Source organism: Phymastichus coffea, unplaced genomic scaffold, assembly GCF_024137745.1.
Source record: "Phymastichus coffea isolate CEN01 unplaced genomic scaffold, Cenicafe_Pcof_1.1 PCOF00350, whole genome shotgun sequence".
Lineage (NCBI taxonomy): Eukaryota > Metazoa > Arthropoda > Insecta > Hymenoptera > Eulophidae > Phymastichus > Phymastichus coffea.
In genome coordinates, this window is record NW_026707161.1 from 1 (window position 1) to 22,040 (window position 22,040).

The following is a 22,040-nucleotide window of genomic DNA, read 5'->3' on the forward strand; positions in this document are numbered from 1 at the left end:
GTGGAAGGTAGAAGTATCGCCACTTATGCAAATAACACAGTAATTTTAACCTCACATTCTAATACAACATAAGCCTCTATAAATGTGCAAAAGTAGCTAGAAACGACCCAACTTTGGTTCGAAAAATGGAGGATAACAATTAACAAAGTAAATCAATACAGGTAACCTTAAAGAAAAGAACTTGCCGACCAGTTCACATACAAATTCAACCAATACCACAAAAGGACAAAGCCAAATACCTAGGGATGTACTTAGATCGCACATTAACATGGCGAGACCACATTTAGACCAAACGTAAGTAACTCAACGTATAGTTACGAAAATGTTACTAGGTAAAAATAAAGTATTAATATGTAAATGCTTAATGAAACCAATATGGACTTACGGAATGCAATTATGAGGTACGGGAACAAAATTGAACATAGAAATTATTAAAAGATTCCAAAAATTTATTACGAATGAGATCATTAGTAAAGACATGAAGGTGACAACAGAAGAAATAGAAGCTGCAAGCAGAAAGTACGCAACCGAAATATCTGAATTGTTTGGCGAGGAATTTTCCATATATGTTGGAATGTTCCATATAACACTAGCGGTACAAGATTCAAAAATATAAAACACCAATTGCACAAACTTAATATTTATTATGTTTATCTTGTAATTCAATAAAAATAATGTAAATATGTAACGATAAAAGTAGGCATCACTGGAGAAATACCTTCATGTATAAATTTATCGCTCGTTGCTTATATAAAATTTACTTATTGTCGTTTTTGTAGACAGATTGTAAATAGGGATGGTTTGAAAAAAATATGCATGAAACGTTGAGCTGCAGGACTTGGTAACATGAAAACTGAAAAGTAATAAAATAGCCAATTTTTGAGAAAAATTTCTGTGATTTCAATGCTGTGAACGCGAATGACGCTAATCTCGCATGAGCTTTCAATGTCCAACGTCCAATAACATTTATAAAAATGCTTTGACTGGAAAACCAAAGAGTAATGTGCTTGCGCGCTGCTTGAATGAAAGTGGTGCGTGAAAAATGATTGGTGTTGATAAGTCGGTGCGAAGGCGTGGACAGGAAGCCGCGAGCGCCTCAAGAGAACGACTCGACGGGCGGCAGCGGCCGGGTCAGGCAGCTCTGGTGTCCCCGGCCGACTGGCGGAGAGCGGCGGATGGGCTGCTGTGCGCGTATGCGCGTGTGCGACGTCGACGGAGGCTGGCGAGCACCGCCAGCCGACAGTTATCCGTGGCTGTCGGCCCGTGCGCGCAGCTCCCGAGGCATCGATCGACCCGCCGCCGTCCGCCGCCGCCAGCAACAGCGGCTCTCACCGGCGCGCGCCGCCCGCTTCCAGGCCTGCAGCTCCTCGGCAGCAAGACCAGCGCCAGCACGGCCAGCCGAGGCGAGCCCGCCGCGGGCGCTGCGTTACGCCCTCGCCCCGACTCTGCAGGTACCTTGGCGGCGCCCGCCGGCGACTTACTTGTTGACTCCCTCGCCCTCGGCCATCGCCGCGCGCCTCCGCCAGCCGCCGAGCCGCCGAGCCGGCCCTCTGTCCTCTCCCTTCGCTGCGACATCACGCCTCTCCAAGCTGTTGCTCGCACCTGGCCGCCGCGCCGACCGCGCATCCGCCCGCTCCTCGGAGCCGTGGCCTACTCGCACCAGTTTGCCGCTCGACTGCGACGTCTGCAGCCGCACGCTCTCTTCGCTTTGTCTCGCTTTCTAATTGTAACGGATCAATACTTTTCTCAAACCGACGAGATCGTTATTCTCTCCTCCCGCCAAGCCTAACGAGCGAAAATCCCATCGACTCCGTCTCGGTTCGCGCTATTCCCCGAACGAGCGCGTAATGCGGCTTCGGCTCCCATCCAATACGTCATCGCTCCGGCGTCCTTTCAATTAGATCAGATTCGAAGAAATCGAGCAAGCTGGCAGCCGCACCAACACCTATTGATTTTCAATCAACGTTCCTCTTATTATATTCATCCTCCATCCGCTCAATCCTCTGTCTAGTTCTCATTCGAGTCTTGCATAATTTGCATCGCATCAATCCTCCACCATCGTAAATCTATAAATAATTATTGCTTTGAAATTATAAATTAACGCGTTCTCGCTCCACTTATTGCTTTTGCCAGCGTTATCTTATTGAACTGGTAATTAATCCTGACTGTAGACACCACTTACCAAGTCGATTATCAGCTTAGGTTATCCTTGCAATAACAGTGCGCGTACATTAAATGCCCACAGCAAACAGTAGAGCGAAGCAAGGCAAAAGTCTTAATTAAACTAGCTTTATTACCTTTGTACAGTCTAATCAAATGCGTTGCACGTAATAGCCTTGCACTTCAGAAACTTATTCGCCCAGGTCAAGTAAGATCCACCTTGGTAATTGAAGACGTTGAATTTTTCTTATGAACCTTTGTCTTTCGCTCAACTGGAATTTCGCCATTCTAAAAATGGACTGACCTCGATAGTTACGTAAAAATGGTATTTTTTGTATTACGCGCAATTCATACCAAATAGATTTGGAAAAATGCATGGTAGAGTAATTTTTATCGATTTCCTATACTCAAGACGACGTTAGATATTCTTTTACGACGAGTATAACAGCTGTGCTGCAAGTATTATATATATCGAGTCATGCGTCGGCACTGCATGATTAATACGAATTTGTTATTGCTGTATTGTTATTTCAATAATATGTGGTTTGGCTATGAATGCAACATTTTACTCACTTGTGCGCACAATCCAGAATGATAAGGTACCGGATTTCAAACAACAGTACCTTCAGGATCGATCGTTTCTGTATTCATTTGAAATCGTCAAAAATACATAAATACCTCTTCGAATGGAATCATAAATATCCAGATATTTCAAAAAGTGCACCGCTTTCATATTTGATACACGACCCATGAACATAAAGATACACTGCAATATGTGGATTACGCATGATTTGTTTATTGCTGCGGCATGACGGCCTAGTTGCTATAATACAGTGGTGTTTTCATTAAGTTGGGTGATTGCTTCATAAATCACGCATAATAGAGATTCAAATCAAATTTAATTTGGCAAACTAAAGCAAAATATACAAATAACATCTCAATGATATTCAGAAAATAAGTATTGAACACCAGTGAAATAATAAACGTCAATGAAAAACAGTAAAACCCAGTAAACAAGTAACTAGATTTTTCAAACAAACGAAAGAAAATGACAATTGTTTGACTGTCTTCATGTAAACCATACTATCAAGTTATATCAAATTATATCAACAATTTTTCATTTTTTTATATATTTATTTATATTAGAATGGTTTGCCGGATAGGCATTAACAATTTTTTTTATTCTACGCACAATTTCAAGAAAACTTTTTCATTACTTAATTTCTCATGATAGTATTATTATATATTTTTTATCATGTTTTCGTTCATTTTATTATTTATTTCGGAAAATAGTTCAATAAATCCTAACAAAAGTTGCTTATATTGTTTATTCAAATACTGTTTATTCAAAGATAGGCACGGTGTAAAGAATTAAATGATGATATTTCAATGAAATCTTACAATTAAAAATAGTTTTCTCAAGATCTTTTTGAAATCGTGATGAGTAAAAAGCATGTTCTGATTCAAAATGCTGGATAATAGCATTAAGACTTTAACATAAATTTTATTAAATTGAAAAAAGGAGGAGGTACGGAATTTAACCAAAAACTCAATTGGCTAGCGTATATCTTGAAAATGTTGCGACTGGTTTGACTAAGAGTGGTTTCGTTCTGAAAGACGAACTTTCAAATTAGTCTTGCTTCATTTGCAAGTATGCTCGATCTAGTATTTATCTAACACTCTCAAAAACAACGTTGAATATATGAGCAAGAAGGTCACATGTTATTCTTATATGGACATTGTATCACATTTTTGCAATAACAGGGAAATAGACCATAAATTTATTTCAAATTCAATTTATTAATACAAGAGTAAAGGATTAAAGCTTTAATTTTCCTTATTTTCCGTTAAATCTTTTAACGAAATACATTTTGCCGTTACACGTTTTATGTATGGATTCATAATTGATCGAATTATTGGATTCAACAACACGATATAAATATTTATGTGCTTGTCTCATAATTTTATACAACTAAGCCAATACCATTAATACTTAATTTTTCATAGATAATATTTATCATATCTACGACATTAATTTTTTACATATTTTCAACTATTTTGTAAAACCATTTTCAATTGACGTTACCATACCATCCACTTTTTTTTCAAAATCAAGAACAAAACACTTTCTCCTAATGCGCGTATATTTAGAGCACTAGATTATCATAAAATTTTGATTCGTGATGTATCATACGCACGTCATACATGCATAATCTTAGCAAATGTAATGATTATTATCCGACAAAGCTCTTCTGCGGCACATTTATTGAATTTGATCCTATACTGTTCTTGTATATTTTACATTTTATGAGACAGAAGAGGGTATAAAAATAGTCTTAAGAAAGCAGCTCGAGGTCGTTTCACATTTGAATTTAAAATTTACATGTTTCGAAATATTTTTTGATATTAGCACTTAAATTTTAATATTTAATTTATAAGCGTTCTTACATATTTGATGTTTGGAGTCACTCATCGCATTACTTTAATATTTCTTTTCATCGTTTTAATAGCAATTATGTCGAGCTCCGAAACTATAACTGATTTAAACTCCTAATCATTCTCTTCCATTTCTATGATATCATCCGTTCTAATCGAACCTCAGCCTGCTCTTTCTTCGCAATCGCTCCTATCGATTACGTTATCGTTTTCCACGTTAACGTGACTTGACTGTGGAGATATTTTTTTGCAAAAATAATAAATAAGGCATTATAACGGATTCTGGTGATTAGAAATTCTAGCTAGCCAAAGTTGATATTATTTGAAATTATTAATGTCGATTAATCATCATCCCCGATTGTACGTATCAAAATTATAGATCTCTAATAGATCTATCACAGTGAATAGAAAAAATAGAGAATGCAGAGAAAGAGAGTCTTGAGATGGAGTCTTGATCGAGATCGACTCAACAAAGTACGTTGATTGAAACGTGTTAGACTCGAGGGAAAAAATTGTTATCGACGGTATTTCGCATGGCATTAAGGGTGAATTTGGGGAAAGTTCCGTTAGTAGCCATTTGCTGTGAGCGGTAGCTGCGAAATATAGCTGATTACGAGGCTAATTGAGGATGGTCAAAGATGAAAGAGCGAAAGCCGCGGGCGGCCGTTCGCAGGGGGTTTTCGGGGAAAGGAGTCGAAGTGGAAACGCGCTGATGGGTTCGTCGGCTCGTCAGCCAGCGCAAGCCGGGAGACGGAGAAGCGAGTCGACGAGTCGCTGGTGATGGGCTTGGCTTGGTTGCAGGTCGGCGGAGCTGGAAGCCGCTAGCCCCGAGCAGGAGCAGCCGACCGAGGCCCGGAGATGCCCGACCAGGCTCAGGCCGACGAGGGCGCAGCGGGCTGCGGCGGCGTAGTCGAGCTGAACGTGGGCGGCGTGTTCTACACGACGGGTCTGAGCACGTTGACGCGCGAGGCCGACTCGCACCTGGCCGGCCTGTTCCGGGACAAGCTGAGCCTCGAGCGCGACGCCAAGGGCAAGTACTTCCTGGACCGCGACGGCGTGCTCTTCCGCTACGTGCTCGATTTCCTGCGCAACCAGGCCCTCGTGCTACCGGAGGGCTTCCGCGAGCGCGAGCGGCTCAGGCAGGAGGCCAACTTCTACGGACTGGCCAACCTCCAGAGGGCCATCCAGGACTCGCCGCCGGAGCGCGTCTCCGTCATGTCCACGGTACGCTCGCCGCTACTCTTACGCTCATTCTCCAATAGACGCGAAAGTCGTACTACGGGAGCTTCTCTGCTGCTGCCCACTTGAAATTATTTCCATTCTAATTTCTTACTAACGATTTTCGCGTCTGTCGAAGAATCAGCCCTACTTGCACTCGGACTGCCAAGACGTCCAGTGCGAAAGGCCTTTCGCCGCTCGAAGGATCGACGCGCGAGAAGCATTGGTTTCTCGTCGGGCAGAGCAGGTCCGAGGCGCGGGAGCAAAGCAGACGCTAGCTCACCCTGTCCGCGCGCGATCGCCAATGAGCCGTCCTGTCCCAACAATTTTTCCCGTCCACATTGAATACCTTATCGACCGTGCTGTTCTCGCGGATGAAAGCCTCGCTAAATTGCACCTGCGCTTAGCTGATCTATTGATTATCGTCGCGCAGCCCGTATCGGTCGATTTATCGATTGCTTATTAGCGAGTGATCTTAGAGCAGACGCGGTTTATTGGGCTCTGGAGGTCGTTCTTCTACGGCGATATCGGCTGCGCTCGCGAATCGCTTCCAGCAGTCAACGGCAAATTGGAGTCGTGTGGCTGTCTTGCAGAGGGAACAACAATACGAGCGCGTGAGCTGGCGCGTAAGCCGACTAGATTGAAAGGCAAGTGAAAGGGAAAGGAAGAAAAGTGGAACGTCGGTGGCAGCGGGTGTAGGGCGCTGAAACGGAGTCGCGAGTAAAACAAGTTTGGAGGGGCGCGCGAAGCATCGGTAGCTGGCTGCGCCTGTCTCTGTCGGTGGTCCGGTGGAAATAAGGTTCGAGGCCGATGCGAGGAGGAGAGGAGAGTGCCAGTCGTCGAGCGAGTAGTAGGGATGCTGTGCCAGAGTCGGAAGCGACGCCAGATATCAGATAGCTATCTGTCTTACTGGCGGCCAGGCCAACTGCTCGCTCCCTCTTCCGATCTCCTACGTTCGCCCCGTTATCATCTGTTTACGTGCCTCGCAGCTCTCATAGCCGCGGCCTACCTCGCCTTCCAACGCATCCATCATCTTCGACGACGGTTGCTTAACTTATCAAAAGTTTCGCGCGTCTGTTTCGTTTGTCGCGTTAAAATTTTTCTGTGTTAAATTGTTCAAGCGAGCGCTCATGTGTATCAGCGAGAAAGGCTGCGTACGTGTGTACAGAACAACAGCCACGATACGCCAGGCTGTAAAATGCTTAAGGCCCTAGGACGGATATAGAGCTTTCAACCGTCGCACGATTAATAATCGAATCTGGATATTTTTAACGAGCCTGGCTGCTCTGTCGACGCGATAAATCTCAATTAGCGAGTCAGCGTTCCGTGTGAGTTTATGGCATCGTACAAGCAGACGACTAGCGCTTTGCTCGTCCGTGACTACTATGCTTGAATATGCGGTAACTGGCGGGACAGAGCCGAGCGCGTGGGTAACGAGCTCTCCGGATCGCAAAGTTGTTTCCGCGGGCCATCCGCTCCGTTTGACCGAATGCCGCGCATTTCACTGCCGTCGTTCGCTTTGGTCTACCGGCTGCGTCGAACTACCGTTCGCAAGTCCAACAAGTCCGTTTGGCAGAGAAAAGTAAAGAGCGAAAGAAAGCGCAGCGTCGGCTTCGGGGCAGGAACAATGGTGGCTCGATGGCGAGAGGCGAAGGGCGAGGGGCGAGGAGCAGGGACAGCCGCGCTTGCGCGTGACAAGGCGACGAGGCCGACTAACGGGGCGGCCGGTTTGTTGCAGGGCCAGAAGCGGGGCTTCATCACGGTGGGCTACCGCGGCAGCTTCGCCTTCGGCCGCGAGGGCCTGGCCGACGTGCAGTTTCGCAAGCTGTCGCGCATCCTGGTGTGCGGCCGCGTGGCGCTCTGCCGGGACGTGTTCGGCGAGACGCTGAACGAGAGCCGCGACCCCGACCACGGCGTGAGCGACCGCTACACCTCGCGCTTCTTCCTCAAGCACACCTTCATCGAGCAAGCCTTCGACATGCTGCAGGAGCAGGGCTTCCGGCTGCTGGCCAGCTGCGGCAGCGGCACGGCCGGCGGCGCCACCGCCGAGCTCAAGCCCGGCGTCGACCTCGAGGAGAACCGCTGGAACCACTACAACGAGTTCGTATTCGCCCGCGACTAGAGCGCCCACGGCCCGCTTCGAAGCGCGCGGGCCCGCGCTCGAGACCAGTACTTTAATCCGAGAATAGACGGCCCGCTGAATCGATCGTTCCATCGGCGAGAGCGCATCGGATCGGCCGGTCCGCGGCCCGGATAGACGAGGCTGGCGCAAGCAACACGGAGCCCAGCGAAATATGCTCGTTGCGCGCGACGTCGCTACCGGCCAGACGAATTTCGTAGCCAGCTGCAAAGACAAAGAGGGAAGGAGAGCTAGGAATTAGAATGCACAGAGGCGGGCGGGGTGAGCGACCGACCGACCGAGTCGGGGACCAAGTGAAAAATGAAGCGCGCGCGCCCCTGCATTTCTCCATTATTTTGGACAGCAATGCCACGCAGAAGAAGCTGTAGCTCGGTTCGTTCTCCGTGCGCTTGTCGTGAGCGTATTTCAAGGGAACAATGGTCAAGACGAACATCTCTCTATCGTCGGCGCAAGCGCTTTATGTACGTGAAGACGGGGGGCGTGCATCTTGCAGCGGGGAGCAGCCAGTTTTTCCATTCTCCAACATGGCGTCGCGCTTGCAGTCTCGACTAGGAAAGCCCGGCACAGGGGGGGAAAGACGAGGAGGAAGAAGGGGAGCCATTAACGCCGCTACCGACAGGCGTTAATGGGGCCGAGTAAGACAAATGACGCTAATTAGCTGCGAATGGAGAAGACAAAGACGACGGTGCGGTGCGTGAACTTTGCCGGGATTACGCGAGGAGAGCGTGTTTTTGCGGTCAGAGAAAGATGAACAATGGCTCGACAAAGGCGGCAGCGTCAAAAGAACCGTCGCGTTTAATCTTGCGACTTTTGACTTCGGCCCGTTCTCTGTAGTATTCGACGTGCCCTCGCAGCCAGCAGCCCTTTCGCGCGCGCGCGCGCGCGCGGCTCCCCTAATTAGAGTGGATTCCGTTTAGCGCGACTCGCTGGCCTTTTGTGTCCGCCAGCCCGCGGCCCAAAATTCTTCGTCGATGCGTCTCTTTTGGCGCGGGTCTCCGGCCATAGATTCACAGATTAGCGCCGCCGACGCCTTCTAAGCTCAAACGCATCCGCGGTGCTGCGGTGCGCGTCCATCCGTACGAAGCTTGGATTACCGGCTTCTTCCTTTTCTCTGTTTCAACGACCGCCCGCGCGACAAGGACGCCGGGATTCAGTTTGGATTTTAGTTTGGGTAACCGAAGATCGGTTGGCAGATAATTTCGTGGAACACAAATGCAGCGCGCTTTTAGCAAACTTTCTCCCCTTGAAATCATAATGCTGCTTAGGACACGCCCGGCTCCATTCGAAGCTCATTGTACTTCCAAACTATACTTCCTACTTTGTTTGTAATTTATCTTCCGAGGATAATTCGCCTTTGGAAATTGAATTTGTCACCGGAGGGCGGTTTATCGTGCTACGTAAAAATAACTTGGAAGTCCGTTTCTCGACAATCGCAACCTCTACATCCACTCGTATAGCCAACTATTCCGAAACATAAATTTTATTATTTACAGAGGATTTCCTCCGTCGAGTAGTGTTTGTTTAAAAAAATTGAATGAAGGTATTTACTCTTTCGTCGACATACGAAGCAGCTTTTTGCATACACCTTTTGACGACGTTTGTAGCACGCCGTTTTACAGTTTTTCGTGGCATTCCCGGCAGAGACAGGGCAAAGTAAATTATAAATCCGAAAAATTCAGTCGAGTGTCATTTTATATATATTGAATGAAATTATACAAAAATAAAATTGTACATGCCGTGGCACCTAAGAACGGTATTAATTGATGTAGGTTGAACTATTAGAGCGAGGGTTTGAAGCGGCAAGTAAATCCTTCCCTTACGGCTCGCCGCGGAAATCACTCTTCCTATAATAATTTCGTCGTCAGTAGCGCTAGCCGGCCTCGTTAAGCCAGAGCTATTACAGAGTTTCCTGCGGTCTCCACGCCGCGCCTAGAAAGACAAGTTTTCACAGATTCTCTAGATTTTTTTATTTCAGGTACTTCGTGAAAATTAAGTTAATTATTGCGGTTGGCAATTCATATTTGCACTCCAAAATGTTTTGCGGTTTTTAAAAGCAAACTATTCGTAGTGTTTTCTTTCGATATTCGAAACACATCAACCGTTCGTTTATTGTCAGCCTTCCTGGGATATTATTTAATCCGCACTGATATTCGAGTAGATAGGTAGGCGGGTAGATGGGTAAATGGGTTTCAAGTTGATTGCCGTGGTAAAATGAAAATGAATCGACGCTCTTGAAATAACGAAAAAAAGTGTTCGGAGCTGAACTAGCAGGAAGTAACGCGGGCAAAGTGGTATTTTCGGAACCCGTATCAGCGCGTGGTCGATCCACAGAGAGGCGTCCCGTAAGCTGCTGTTAACGAGAAAGGAGATAGAGGCCATGGAAAAAAAGAATTATAATCGCATTCGGACTGGTAATTGCTCGCGTTCGATGTAGTCGAATGGCCATCGAGAGCGCAAACGAATAATTGAAGGGAACGTCGTCGCTAGGCCATTGGTCGAGTCGCGCGACTGACTTAATTGACAGCGGTGCGAGCTAATGTTACGGTCTGCGAGTGATTTGCGATGAAAAGCGGCTCTATTTCACGCTGCACGCGCGGCCTCGTCGACTTAATGATTATTTGGGCAAGCATTATCTGCGCTGTGGGGCTACCTTTGCTGCCGAGCGACGGAACGGATAATCGATTTGAAACGAGCAAACCCGACCACTACTGACGTTGCGCGCCAGCAATCGCAAGGAGAATTCACCTTAGGCAGTCGATTCGCCGCTGGTCTCAATGATTCGTTGAACCCTGTTTTATGTTTTTGGCATCGTTCTTGCCCAACGACTTGCAAGACCTTTAGAAGCGACGGAGGAGCTGGCGATATTTGGAAGGAGCCTGGCGAGCGCAGTAACAGGTGAGCTAGGCGGACAGCCTGCGGAGACTGGATGTCGTTTGGCAGAGCGAAGGGCCACAAGGGCTGTGTCGTTCGCCAGGCCGGCAGCCGAGCCCCGCTGGGCCGTGCGCTTCTCTCGTGCCGCGCGCGACTATCGATCGGAAGCTTTGCGGGCGTCATCCAAGCTTGTATCGGGAACAACGGGCCAGACAGACAGAGCGTTGTTTGCGCGTCGGGAATAATCCGTCGAGTGCGCCCGCAGCGCTTTGAAAATCAATGCCGCCGACGGGCTTGAGGGGCTCGCGCGCCTGTCGACGAGCGTCGCTGCTCCGTGTCTGCGCGTCCACTCGCGGAGGCGCCTCGCGTGCCCGCGCAGACGCGGGCCGCACACGCGACACGCGCCAAAAATGCGAATCTCCGGAGCTGAACAGGAGGCGTCTTTGTTCGAGGCAATCTGTCGCTAGCAGCTGTTTCCCCTGCGACGATCCGACCGCGAGTGAAAGCGCTCTCGCCAAGCTTATGCAACGTCCGCGCCTCGCCTAAGCTTACTTTTCGATTAGTCCTCAATGAGGCTCTCCATTTGTTTTCCTGCATCCTTGGCAAACTTGCCTTCTTAACTATAGTTTAGCGGCGCAATTGTGCCAAACTCGGGCTCTAGTCAAGTTTTGCATCAAAGCCTCTCGAGGATTCGGATAAACTCCCATTGAAACTCCTTGTTTAGGTATTGTCTAAAAGAAACTAGTCGAAAATTATGAGATCGTTGCTTGCAGAAGCTACGGTTTATCGCTGCATGGCAGTCACGTAGCGCGCTGTTTGTCACTCGACAAACTCGCCCATTTTACTGCGCTTGTCGGCAAATGTATTTTATCATTCGCCACCGAGCGAAAGAGCGAGAGAACGAGGTTTATCGGGCGCCACGCTCAACGCTATAACACTCGCCTGTTATTCATCAACGCACTCAAAATATGGCAGCTTGATTGGAGCGCGAACGGCAACAGCCAAATCCACGTATATAGGTGGAATAACGCGGTCACATCTGAAGAGACGCCAGTGTCAAGCTTTTGCTACGCTCACAAGTCCCACTTGAATATTCAGTTTGGTCCTGAGCCGACTAAGACGCACCGAGAATCCACCTCAACTACAAAAGTTGCTAGCCGCGAGAGCTCATTTTTATTCTTCGGCAAACGCATTTTAATATTCATGTCGTAATCCCTTGATTGTCTCTTCTAATGCACTCGTAGACGTGTATCGGACAAGATGTTTCTTCCGAGGCAGGCGCAACTCGTTTGTCCATTTGAGGTCCATCGTTTTCACATATTCAAATGTCGGCTTGTAAATGAAATCTGCAAATTTGCCTGTCGGGCTTTTTAGTGTTTACAGCGAGCGACGATCCTTGAAAAGTAAACAATGTAGATACAAGTTTAACTAGGATAGGTCGAACCCGGCATGACGTAGCTGCGGGTAGCCGAGACAAGAGGAAAGGTGTAGAGAGAAAGAGAGAGAGAGAGAGAGAGGAGGGGAGGAGGGAGTCTCTGTCAAATGGTCCTCTCAAATGCAAACGCAATTTGGGAGCTCATTTGCCAAGTGAACTTGCGTGCACTCATAATTCATTATAATTCTGTGGGTGTGTGCATTGGCGTCCTCGGTGCAGACGTGATTTTAAAATTGTCGCGCCACTAGGATGCGCTGCCACCAGCCTTCCGCTGTAATTTTCATCACTCACACCTGCGTTCGCAGTGTCACAACCGTTTCAGCGTTTGCTCATCTTCGTTTGTCCTGCTCTCCAACGCTCCATACATAAGCCGACTTTGTGGACGAATTATTTCGATAAAACATGCGCTCAACCACGGCTACCCTGTGATTCGTTGACTCGCTAAGGTCTTATCGTCAGACAGAACAACCGATATGCGCGAGCCATCAGCAATTTCAACTGATTTAACTGGACAAGCTTCTCGTTTCAACGAGCTCGACGATTTTTGCAATTCCATCATGGAGTTTCACGGCCTTTGAGCTGACTTTTTGAAATAACAATGGCAGACTGGAAGCTCGCAGAATGCAACTGTACGTTTCGCTTTGTTTAGCTGACGGGCGCAGCGCTTTGAGAAGCAGCGCGGAAAAGAAACTGGGCGAAAAGCAGACAGTGCTGTCGGGCTCGATGAAACATTAGCGCAGGTAGCTTATCGATGAGCTGCAGCTTGATTAGCCGGACATCGGGGCTCGAATAGTTGAGCGGATTGTCGCTGCGCTGGAGGTGACATTGACTGTTCAGCGAAACCAATAGATCCGAACGTCCGCCGAGCGTCCGCCGAGCGTCCGCCGAGCTATTTTTTGCCATGGCCATCGGCTCCCTCTCCCCGTCGTTTCGCCGCTCTCAATATATCAGAATGTCCATACATCATCCACGCGAAGTGCACTCAAAGCTCTCCCTTCCGCGTGCCCCTTGAAAGCGAGGCGGGCAATTATGCCAGCGAAATGCGCGCGAGAAAGGCCACCAGTGCGATACGCGCGTGGCTCCAAGTAGTATAGATCGAAGTTTGGCCAGACACGAGAATAATATAGCTGTGGGTGTTGCTCGCAGTTTTGAAGTTACGCGACGAGGAAGAGGATGATGTATACGGTGGGAAAAGGTGTCGTAAAGCGATGGCTCTCGAGTTTTTTTTCGAACGGAAAAGAGTTTTATCGTTTATCGTGAAACGACTGCTGCTGGCGCTATCAGAAGTATGGCTGGTTGAGGTTGCGGCGTACGCACGGGGTAGGTAAGCTGCTGCGGGCTTGATGCCTGCGAGGCAGACTTGAATTACGGTGATTCTCCCGAGCTCCTCGCGCGCTTATTCCCTAACGTTAAGCCGATTATTCGGCAAACGCTACGTATGCTGCTTCGCTAAACCTTTGACTTTGCCAACTCGACGAGTGTACTTGTGGACTTGTAGCAGACGGAGGAACTCTGCCTCGTGTGCTAAAAGTAATGCATTCTCATTCGGACAGGTTTTACGAAACGGCTTCGAATCAATGACTCGTGAATATTCCGCCAGCCGCTGCTGCAAAGTTTGGGGACACAGATATAGCTGGCAGCAACGCCACGCCGGACGAAAATAATCGATTAACGTCGATAAAATTGCAGTCGGTAGGTGCACGAATAACGATGGCTTCACTAGCGCGGTCAGATATGCAGGCTAAAACCCGCGCCAGCCGAGTGGCAGGCGACGAGAAAAAGCCGCGAAGACGCGAGTTCTCGCAGACACGCGCAGCTATCGGCCGATCGAAAATTCAATTGGCAGAGCCGAGGCTGTCGCTGGTGGGATCTCGCTCGCGCGCCAGCCCATCGGCAATCTCGAGATTGACGCCCGACACCGGCATCGCGACGGCAAGCCGTACGGTCGCTTCTCGCGGGCTGTCGGCACCGAGCTCGGCCGAAGTATAATACGGTTACGGTGCAACCAAAACAAAGTAGGTTGCTGCGTTGCTGCGCGGCCTTGTTGCGAGCCATTTTTCGCCAGCTAGTATCCGAGGCTAGGTCGCGCCGGGAAAAGCTCCGCTGGTACATTGATATCGATCGCGCAGCTTCGGATTCCCTCTCCGCCGAAGCGTTCGCTTGGTTTCCCTTTGGCTAGTCGGCCGTCCCGCGGCGGCGTGTCTTAACAATGCGGCCCGGTCCTTTGTACGCACGACGGCACGCTCCACGCATTTATCCGCACTCGATGAGCTCGCCTTGCTCGCTTGCAAGCGCACATTACCTACCTTGTCCTGTTTTTCATTGCTAGAGCGGATAGCGGGCGCCTGCTTGTTGTAACCAAGTGCGCGCCAGTACTTAAACAGAGTCTATTAAATGGGCTCGAGCGAGGTGGCTGCCAGCGAAATTCCGTTGTTACGCATTGGCAGCTCGCTGCCGTCGAGCCACCTTTTACACTTACAATCATATTGTATTTCAAACACCACATCTAAAAATGCTTGTGATATAACTGAGTAGAAATTTCAAATGTTAGATATGCATATACAGAATATACAGAATATATAGACTATATATACACCTACATAACGAGTGCAGCCTGTATGGAAAGCGCAACTTCTCGACTACACTCCTGATCGGATAATGTTCTTCGAGCAGCAACACTCGGTCTAATATCGCGTAATTGAACGATGAGCTCTATCAGCTTTACTAGCGATACACGCGTCTCGCGTGTCTGCTCGCGTGAGGTTGCACTTTTGGTACGACTGCAATTTGATTGAACCAGACAATTGGCCGATTACGGGTATACTTTTACGAGAATACACATGTATATTTTTGTTCGTCTTATGTAAGACAATACGTTTAATGTTTAAGAGCCAACCAAAGTCTTGATCGTTGACCTTGTCTTCGTTATATGTACTATATTGTTTATACATCGCCTAGCGACCAGCTTGAAGCTTCAAGCTCGCTGATTATGGTGTATTAGTGCTGCTGCGTCATCGTGTACAAAATATGAAAACTTATATGAAAAGTCCAACTGTTGAACAGATCAGTAGATCACTCGAGCAAAAGCATTTACTCTAGTGGTAGAGGCCAATCAATCGCACGACTATCGATCGTGCTGGATTAATAACTACTCTTACACTGCGTGCTTAGCTTGGGATAACACTTACGTACTGCAACGATTAGAAGCCAGCTTTTCATATTCAGTTGCTTCACTGCGCAGCGACATCGGAATCGCTCTTTGCGCATATACATTTCTGAAAAGCTTCTTGGTTAGGCGCATTCATAGAGGCGAGTCGTGCGAGCTCGATAAAGCTAATTGTACAGTATTACTTGTCGCAATTATCCGTGAAAACGAACAAAACTATCTTATCGACAATCAAATTCTTTCGGTTCAATAAAGTACAAACAATTGTAAATTGAATACTTGATCAGCACACAAGATGATTAAATAGATAAAATGATTATTAATTATTACCACCGTGGGCAGAAGCGCCCAATAGCTTCATTAGCAAACGAGAAATTCTGTCGCGTCAGTGCGTTGAGTTTTATTTATCGGCAAGCGGACGCAAAATGAAGTTGAATTTTCAAGAAATGAATTTCAATCGATACACTCCACGTCCAAGAGTCGTTGATCATTTGTTTTCTAGCAATTTTAGCCCGGGTCACATTTATTTTCAACACCAAGCAAACAGTCAGTCAAGTAGAAGAGATAAAACCACTTAATGATAGTTGAACGCTTTGATAACGTTTTTCTATGCTTCGCGAAAATTCGTGCAAAGAACGCCCTCGGGTGTGTATACGGCCTGGCTAATGTGGCCACAGACACAAAGGGACAATTGATGATTCCAGAAATTACAGGCGAACGCACGCACGATTCACGCTCTGTCATCAGTCGTACGCACGTGTATGTATAAGTACGCGAGTCTATGCAAGGACAAAGGGTTCATTGGCGCCCAGCGTGTCAAACGCACTGACGCGTTAACCTTGAATTTTAGAAATGATATATATAGTTATTAATGACCACAGGCGAGAAAAAAAATATTTACAAAACGAAAAAAAATATTACAATGATACGTATAAAAAATGAGTTTGATGGTTATATTTAAATGAGATGTAGCTGCGAATGTTCTATAACGGTATGATTATTATTATTATTATATGAATAACAGTAACTCGTATACATAGAGAACGTTGTACTCTGCAGCGAATATAACTGTATGTGTATGTAAATATTAAGTATTATATCTGATTATTTAGAAATCAAAGGTGAATAAAAATAAATTATTACACGTAGAATCGTGTAGAATCATTGTCTCGCATTAATCTTTAATAGTCCTTTTCAGCAAGAAAGCGGAGTGAAGTTCCAGGAGTAAAACTAAAGACATTGTTTCGTTGGAAATCGGCTGGACAAACAGAGCGAGAAAGCTATTTCCGAGGAAAGGTTATATGTATTTAGTTGAAAAAGTTCCGAGGGGAGAGAGAAAGCAGCAGTGAGCGCGTGGCTTCGTCTTTATGAAGAGGAATAAAAACAAGCTGACAGAGAGCATATTGTCTGACCAAATACGAGCATCACTACTGTATTCTCATTGTCTGCGTTGGTTTGGCTTTGTGCTCTCCGAGCACTTCAGTGACGTGTGCTACAGTCCGCCAACCTGAGCAACACAACGCGCAACTGCATATGCGATAGCACGCGTACAGCAAAGCAACGGTGAATAATATAAATGACTCCCTTATCGGTTACCAGTTTATCGCCGGCTGAGGCTATGCTGTCGGCGATCGATGAATTAAGCCTAGCTGGTAAACGCGAAACCTAGACTACTCTGCAACGGTACAACCGATTCTTTGTGCTATTGCAGCTACATATTGTACTCATTGTCAACTGCGATTCCAACGGCTGCTTTATCTTTGCATGCTCGATTGCTGGTCCATCTGCGCGAATGCTCTAGTTGCTGTTGGGTCAACTAAACGTACAGGGAAGAGAAAGGGTAGAAGAAGATGCTTGATGATGTGCGAATGGTGCGAACATTTGGTATGAATAATAAATAACGAAAAGCGTTGTGGTTCGCAGAGAGAGAGATAGAGAGAGAGAGTTAAGCATATTAAATAAATAAGGTAGAGAAGTGTTGGGCGTTGAGACGAACGTAGAGGTCGAACAAGAGAGGGGGGGGGGGGCTATAGCGTGTGCACTTGGTCTGTAAGTGGACTACACGCGCCTTGGCCAGGCCGCAAGCCCATCACGCCTGCACGGGCCACATCGTTCTATAGACCGTCATTGCTTAGCTTTTCTCCCTCTTTCTATCGATTGCGGCTTAACACCGACGGAGCTGCGCCGCCTGCGTTGCGCCGCCGGGTAAATAAAAGCCTCCATTTCTAGCAGCTCTACTCTTTTTATCTCCATCGTGTTGTTATGCAGCCAGAGGTGTTATTTTCTTTCCTGCACCCCTCGCTTTCGCTCTGCTTGTTAACCGTTCAATTGCTTTATTAGATCAAACAGCGCGTAGACTGCACTTCGACAAGTTGTGCCCACTATGTGCGATTATTCACTTTTCTACTAAAGCTGCCCCAAGCAAACTTATGCGCTTCAATCTTTCGTCAACTTCAATCCTATTTTTATACCAGTCTCTCTGCCGACAACCTACATCCAACGATAATTAGACTTCAATGTTTACATCTCTATTTTCACATTCCACTGTTAATACGAGAAAGGTGAGGCATCTTGACATGATGACATTACGCTCGGAATAAAAAATCCAAAAAGCTGTTGTTGAAACAGATAACAGCCGGTTTGGATTGAAACGTATTATCAATCTAATTACAAAAGCTTCAAGTGAGTTGTCATCAATAATTGAAAAGGCTCCATTCTTCATTTTTTATTGAATACTGGTATTTTAATAAAGCAGTGAACCAATTTGAGAATTGCATTTATTAGGCTTACATGGAGATCTTCAATTATCTGTAGATGTTGACACGCTATAGTTTCAAATAAAAATTACGCAAGATGTAGAGTAGCTTCAGTGATTGTCGCAGATGAATTCATTATTGACCAATTAGAAACACTTCTGTCTTAATTCCTATTAGGCTCTTGTTGTTACAACTTCACTTTAAATCATCGAAAATTTTATAACTGAAAGTAATGAATTGAGTACAAATGAATTAGCATGACATTATTTATTTCCTGTTCATACCTAAATTCATACGTGTTTCATAATCTCTTTCGTAGTTTTGTATACATAACTTTTTCACAGTATTGGGTTGTCAAGACTTTGGATACTCCATGGTATTTTAACAATAATAGCTATTATTATTATTTTATTATTATTAGATCACAATAACGGTAATAATCCATCATAATGAATGAAAATTACAGTAATAATATTAAGTAATGACGATTATGACGATTGTCGATGTACTATATGATCAAAGAAATACAGATGAAAAAACAGTTTCAGTCGTTGAAAGTATCTTTGTCGATTATATAAGATTTAACAAAGAATGATATCGCTTAGATATCACATTTTGTAATTAAGTTATATAGACTTTATAAGATTACAACATGAAAAAAAACTATAAACATTTTAGCTTATCGTTATACAGTTGTAATAAGTACAATAATGGTTTTCAAAATAACAAAAGACGCATTAAAAGTAACATACATACGCTCGATAACGTAACATTTTTGGTAAAAAAAGTCTATCAAGTACAATAAACGAAAGAAAGAAAAACTAGTGTTATTGGTTGTCTTTTCTTGCTCAAGTAATCCTCAAAGCAATTAAAAATGTCAGCCTCCTGCGATTCGTTTTATATCTTTTATACATAACGTCGCTTCGCGTTTGCGCTTTTCAGAATTATTCACTAACAACCTTGAATTACACTCCCACCTTACGTATATCATAATATTATACGATTGTACATTACGTGATACGCAAAAATTATAAGTAGGTCGCTCGTTTGTTGGATCGTCAGAGCTGGAAATAATTCACACATGTTAATTACATTGTGTTTTTTCCGGATAGTACTGTCGTTAGAACTTATTAGAACTCAAGTTTATCATCACTTTTTCATAAGGATGTTTCAATAGATTCAACGAAAAAGACAAGTTTTTAAGCTAAAACAAGAAAACATAAGTTTGATGGAACTTTCATGGCTACAAGTAGTCTTGACTTTAAGGGTAATTATTGCAAATAATTTATTCATCAGTGCATCCGAAAAGTGTGGAAGAAAATGAATGTAAAATCTGAAAATAGAGAGATAAGTTGATATCAGACTTTCCAGCTTTGTATAATCGCTTTTCATTAAATCAATTCAATTAAAATAAAGCAAACACTAGATCATTTTTTTTGTTTTGTCATATTATCGATCGAATTTGATGACGAATATAAAAAGAACAATACATCAGTGTTCTGCAAAGTTTAGTCAACAAGAAATCATGGACAGAACACTTACAAGGCCAAATGTACGTCGGCTAGATGTAAGAGGGTAGATGGAAACTTGACGAGTTTGTATCTTAATTGACTTAAATTTATGTAGAAGTCCATAAATTCGCTTCCAACCATTTAATAATAATTATAATAAATACAATAATAATGATTTTCATGTAATTAATAGTAATCATTGTAATAGTAATAAGTATATTTATATATATACACATATCTACTATCCTTCCGTACTTAAACTGTACAATAAGTCTCAAAATACACATTCCTCAAGAATATTCATTAATTTTTCGTTAACTTTGTTCTTGGTTTCGCCACTGTTTTTTTTCTCTCTCTATATGCTTCCATACAGTTATAACGAATCGGTCAAGAATATAATTGTTTATTTATAGAATCATCGAACTTTGGTTTGCAACATGAAAAGATTTCCCACTGGAAAGTTATTTCTCGCGGTCTAAGACAACGCATCGTTTGGTATTTAAAATGTAGCTTGCTGGCAAATTCAGAACTACGAGAATAATCAAAACAAATGAGCTGTACCAAACTTGAAATTGAAATTTTTCCTCAATAACAATTAACATTTGCAACTGAACGTTATTCAGCACGTGTTAGGCGCGCTTGCAATATTTCGCATACAGAACAGCTCGAAAATTATTCATATTAATGTGGAACTCAGTTCTTCTTAAAAACGTTCCCTCGGATTTTTGTGAAAAATCGATTATAAGTGCATAAATGGTAATATGATAGTCTGCAAGGCGGCGAAAATGGAGAAATTCGAACTTTTTTTATTCTTATGTCGGTAAATTTTCAAAATGCTCATTTTAAAAAATAAAAATAGTCGTAAATTAGAGATAAAAGGAATCCCATCGATTTGTTGAACAATTACTCGATTCTACCATTCCATAGGTCATAGTAATTGTCAATTATTATCAAAATCGTAATGAATTTCCTTGATCTCCGCATCACAAAAGCTAAAGATATACAGTTTTAAATAATGTGTATATTTGAACTTGTCGCGAGATAAGATGAAACGAAATTTAATGTCGTTCAATCCAGTTTTTCATGAAGTACACTTAACATTAGTAAAAATACTTTTTTATGCATGTATATTTTTTGTTCAATAGTTTTTTTATATTTAATAATTTTTTTATACTGTTATCTCGCGAAAATTTGATTCTATTTCTTTTCGACTACTCTCTCTCTCTCTCTCTCGACAGTTTTTATGCACTTTAATTTTCTATGCATATATATCTGATCTACGCGCACGTCATCCGCGCGCGATATAAATAAATTTATTTCCTCCGTGGCTCTGTAAATGTTAATGTTTTCTTCTATTTTATTATATTTATTTATTCTCGATAACGCAAGTAACTTCTGCATCATACTTATAATTTTTCCGTCAGTTTTCCTGTCTCTCGTTTAAAAATTATTTGTTCACTTCTCGAGCGTGTTCTCTGCGGTGCGATGAGCATCAATGTAGTACGTACATATTTCGTATCTATGCTTGTGTTACTTATTAATGTGTGCATGTGTGCGTTCGTGTATTACAATGGTTTATATAATTTAATATTGGAAATACTTCCATCGCGTACATTTCAACACTTTAACGATTGTTTAATGCCTTCAGCTATGTCATATTTTTTGCATCTCACACTTATTATTCATCATTCGCCGAACCGCAAACCTCTGCTTATAACTGTATTACTTGCGCAACATCTACATATTCTCTGGCATTGCCTACTTTCTTTAATTGCCATCATTTTATTACATTCAATAGCGAGAATTTTTATATTCACTATGGCTGCCAGTTACTCTGCAAATTGGTAACAAATTTCACACCCACGTTCTTTCCCATCGTATTCCCGCCAATGCTTTTTTTTTTTCTCGCTATAGCTTGTATAATTTATTATTACTAGTCTTGTTCATCGCAACGCTTCAGCACACATTAGATATTTATTTTTATGTTTTTTTTTCTTCATTTTATTTTTAATATGCAGGCTTTGAGAAAACATAAGTGCGTTAATACAGTGATCGAACAGGACATTTCATTGACTTTCGAGCGAAGCTCAACAGCTTCAATTACTTGTTCGCGTATCACTTTTTATCTTTCGTCATTGTAAACAGTTTCCCACGTACTTGATAAATAAGTCGAAACTGCGAAGCTTAAACTCAATTTAGAAGAACATTTTCATTTGCTTTAGTTTGACGGTATCATTGGTCCGATAAAAGTAAGATAAACGAATTGCCATTTATTAAGAAAGCGTCATTCTTTTATAATCAATTTTTACTTTCTATTGTTTCACAAATGCATTCAAACAGGCAATAA

The 22,040-nt window shown here is 44.0% G+C and overlaps 1 protein-coding gene across 1 annotated transcript; it reads left to right on the plus strand.

The window, feature by feature from the left end:
- Positions 1-1,410: 1,410 nt before the first annotated feature.
- Positions 1,411-8,209, plus strand: LOC131674935 (BTB/POZ domain-containing protein KCTD12-like). The gene is made up of 3 exons (XM_058953751.1): positions 1,411-1,451; positions 5,398-5,820; positions 7,553-8,209. The coding sequence occupies exons 2-3, from the start codon at positions 5,455-5,457 to the stop codon at positions 7,934-7,936; spliced, it is 750 nt and encodes a 249-aa protein (XP_058809734.1). The 5' UTR covers positions 1,411-1,451; positions 5,398-5,454; the 3' UTR covers positions 7,937-8,209.
- Positions 8,210-22,040: the final 13,831 nt, after the last annotated feature.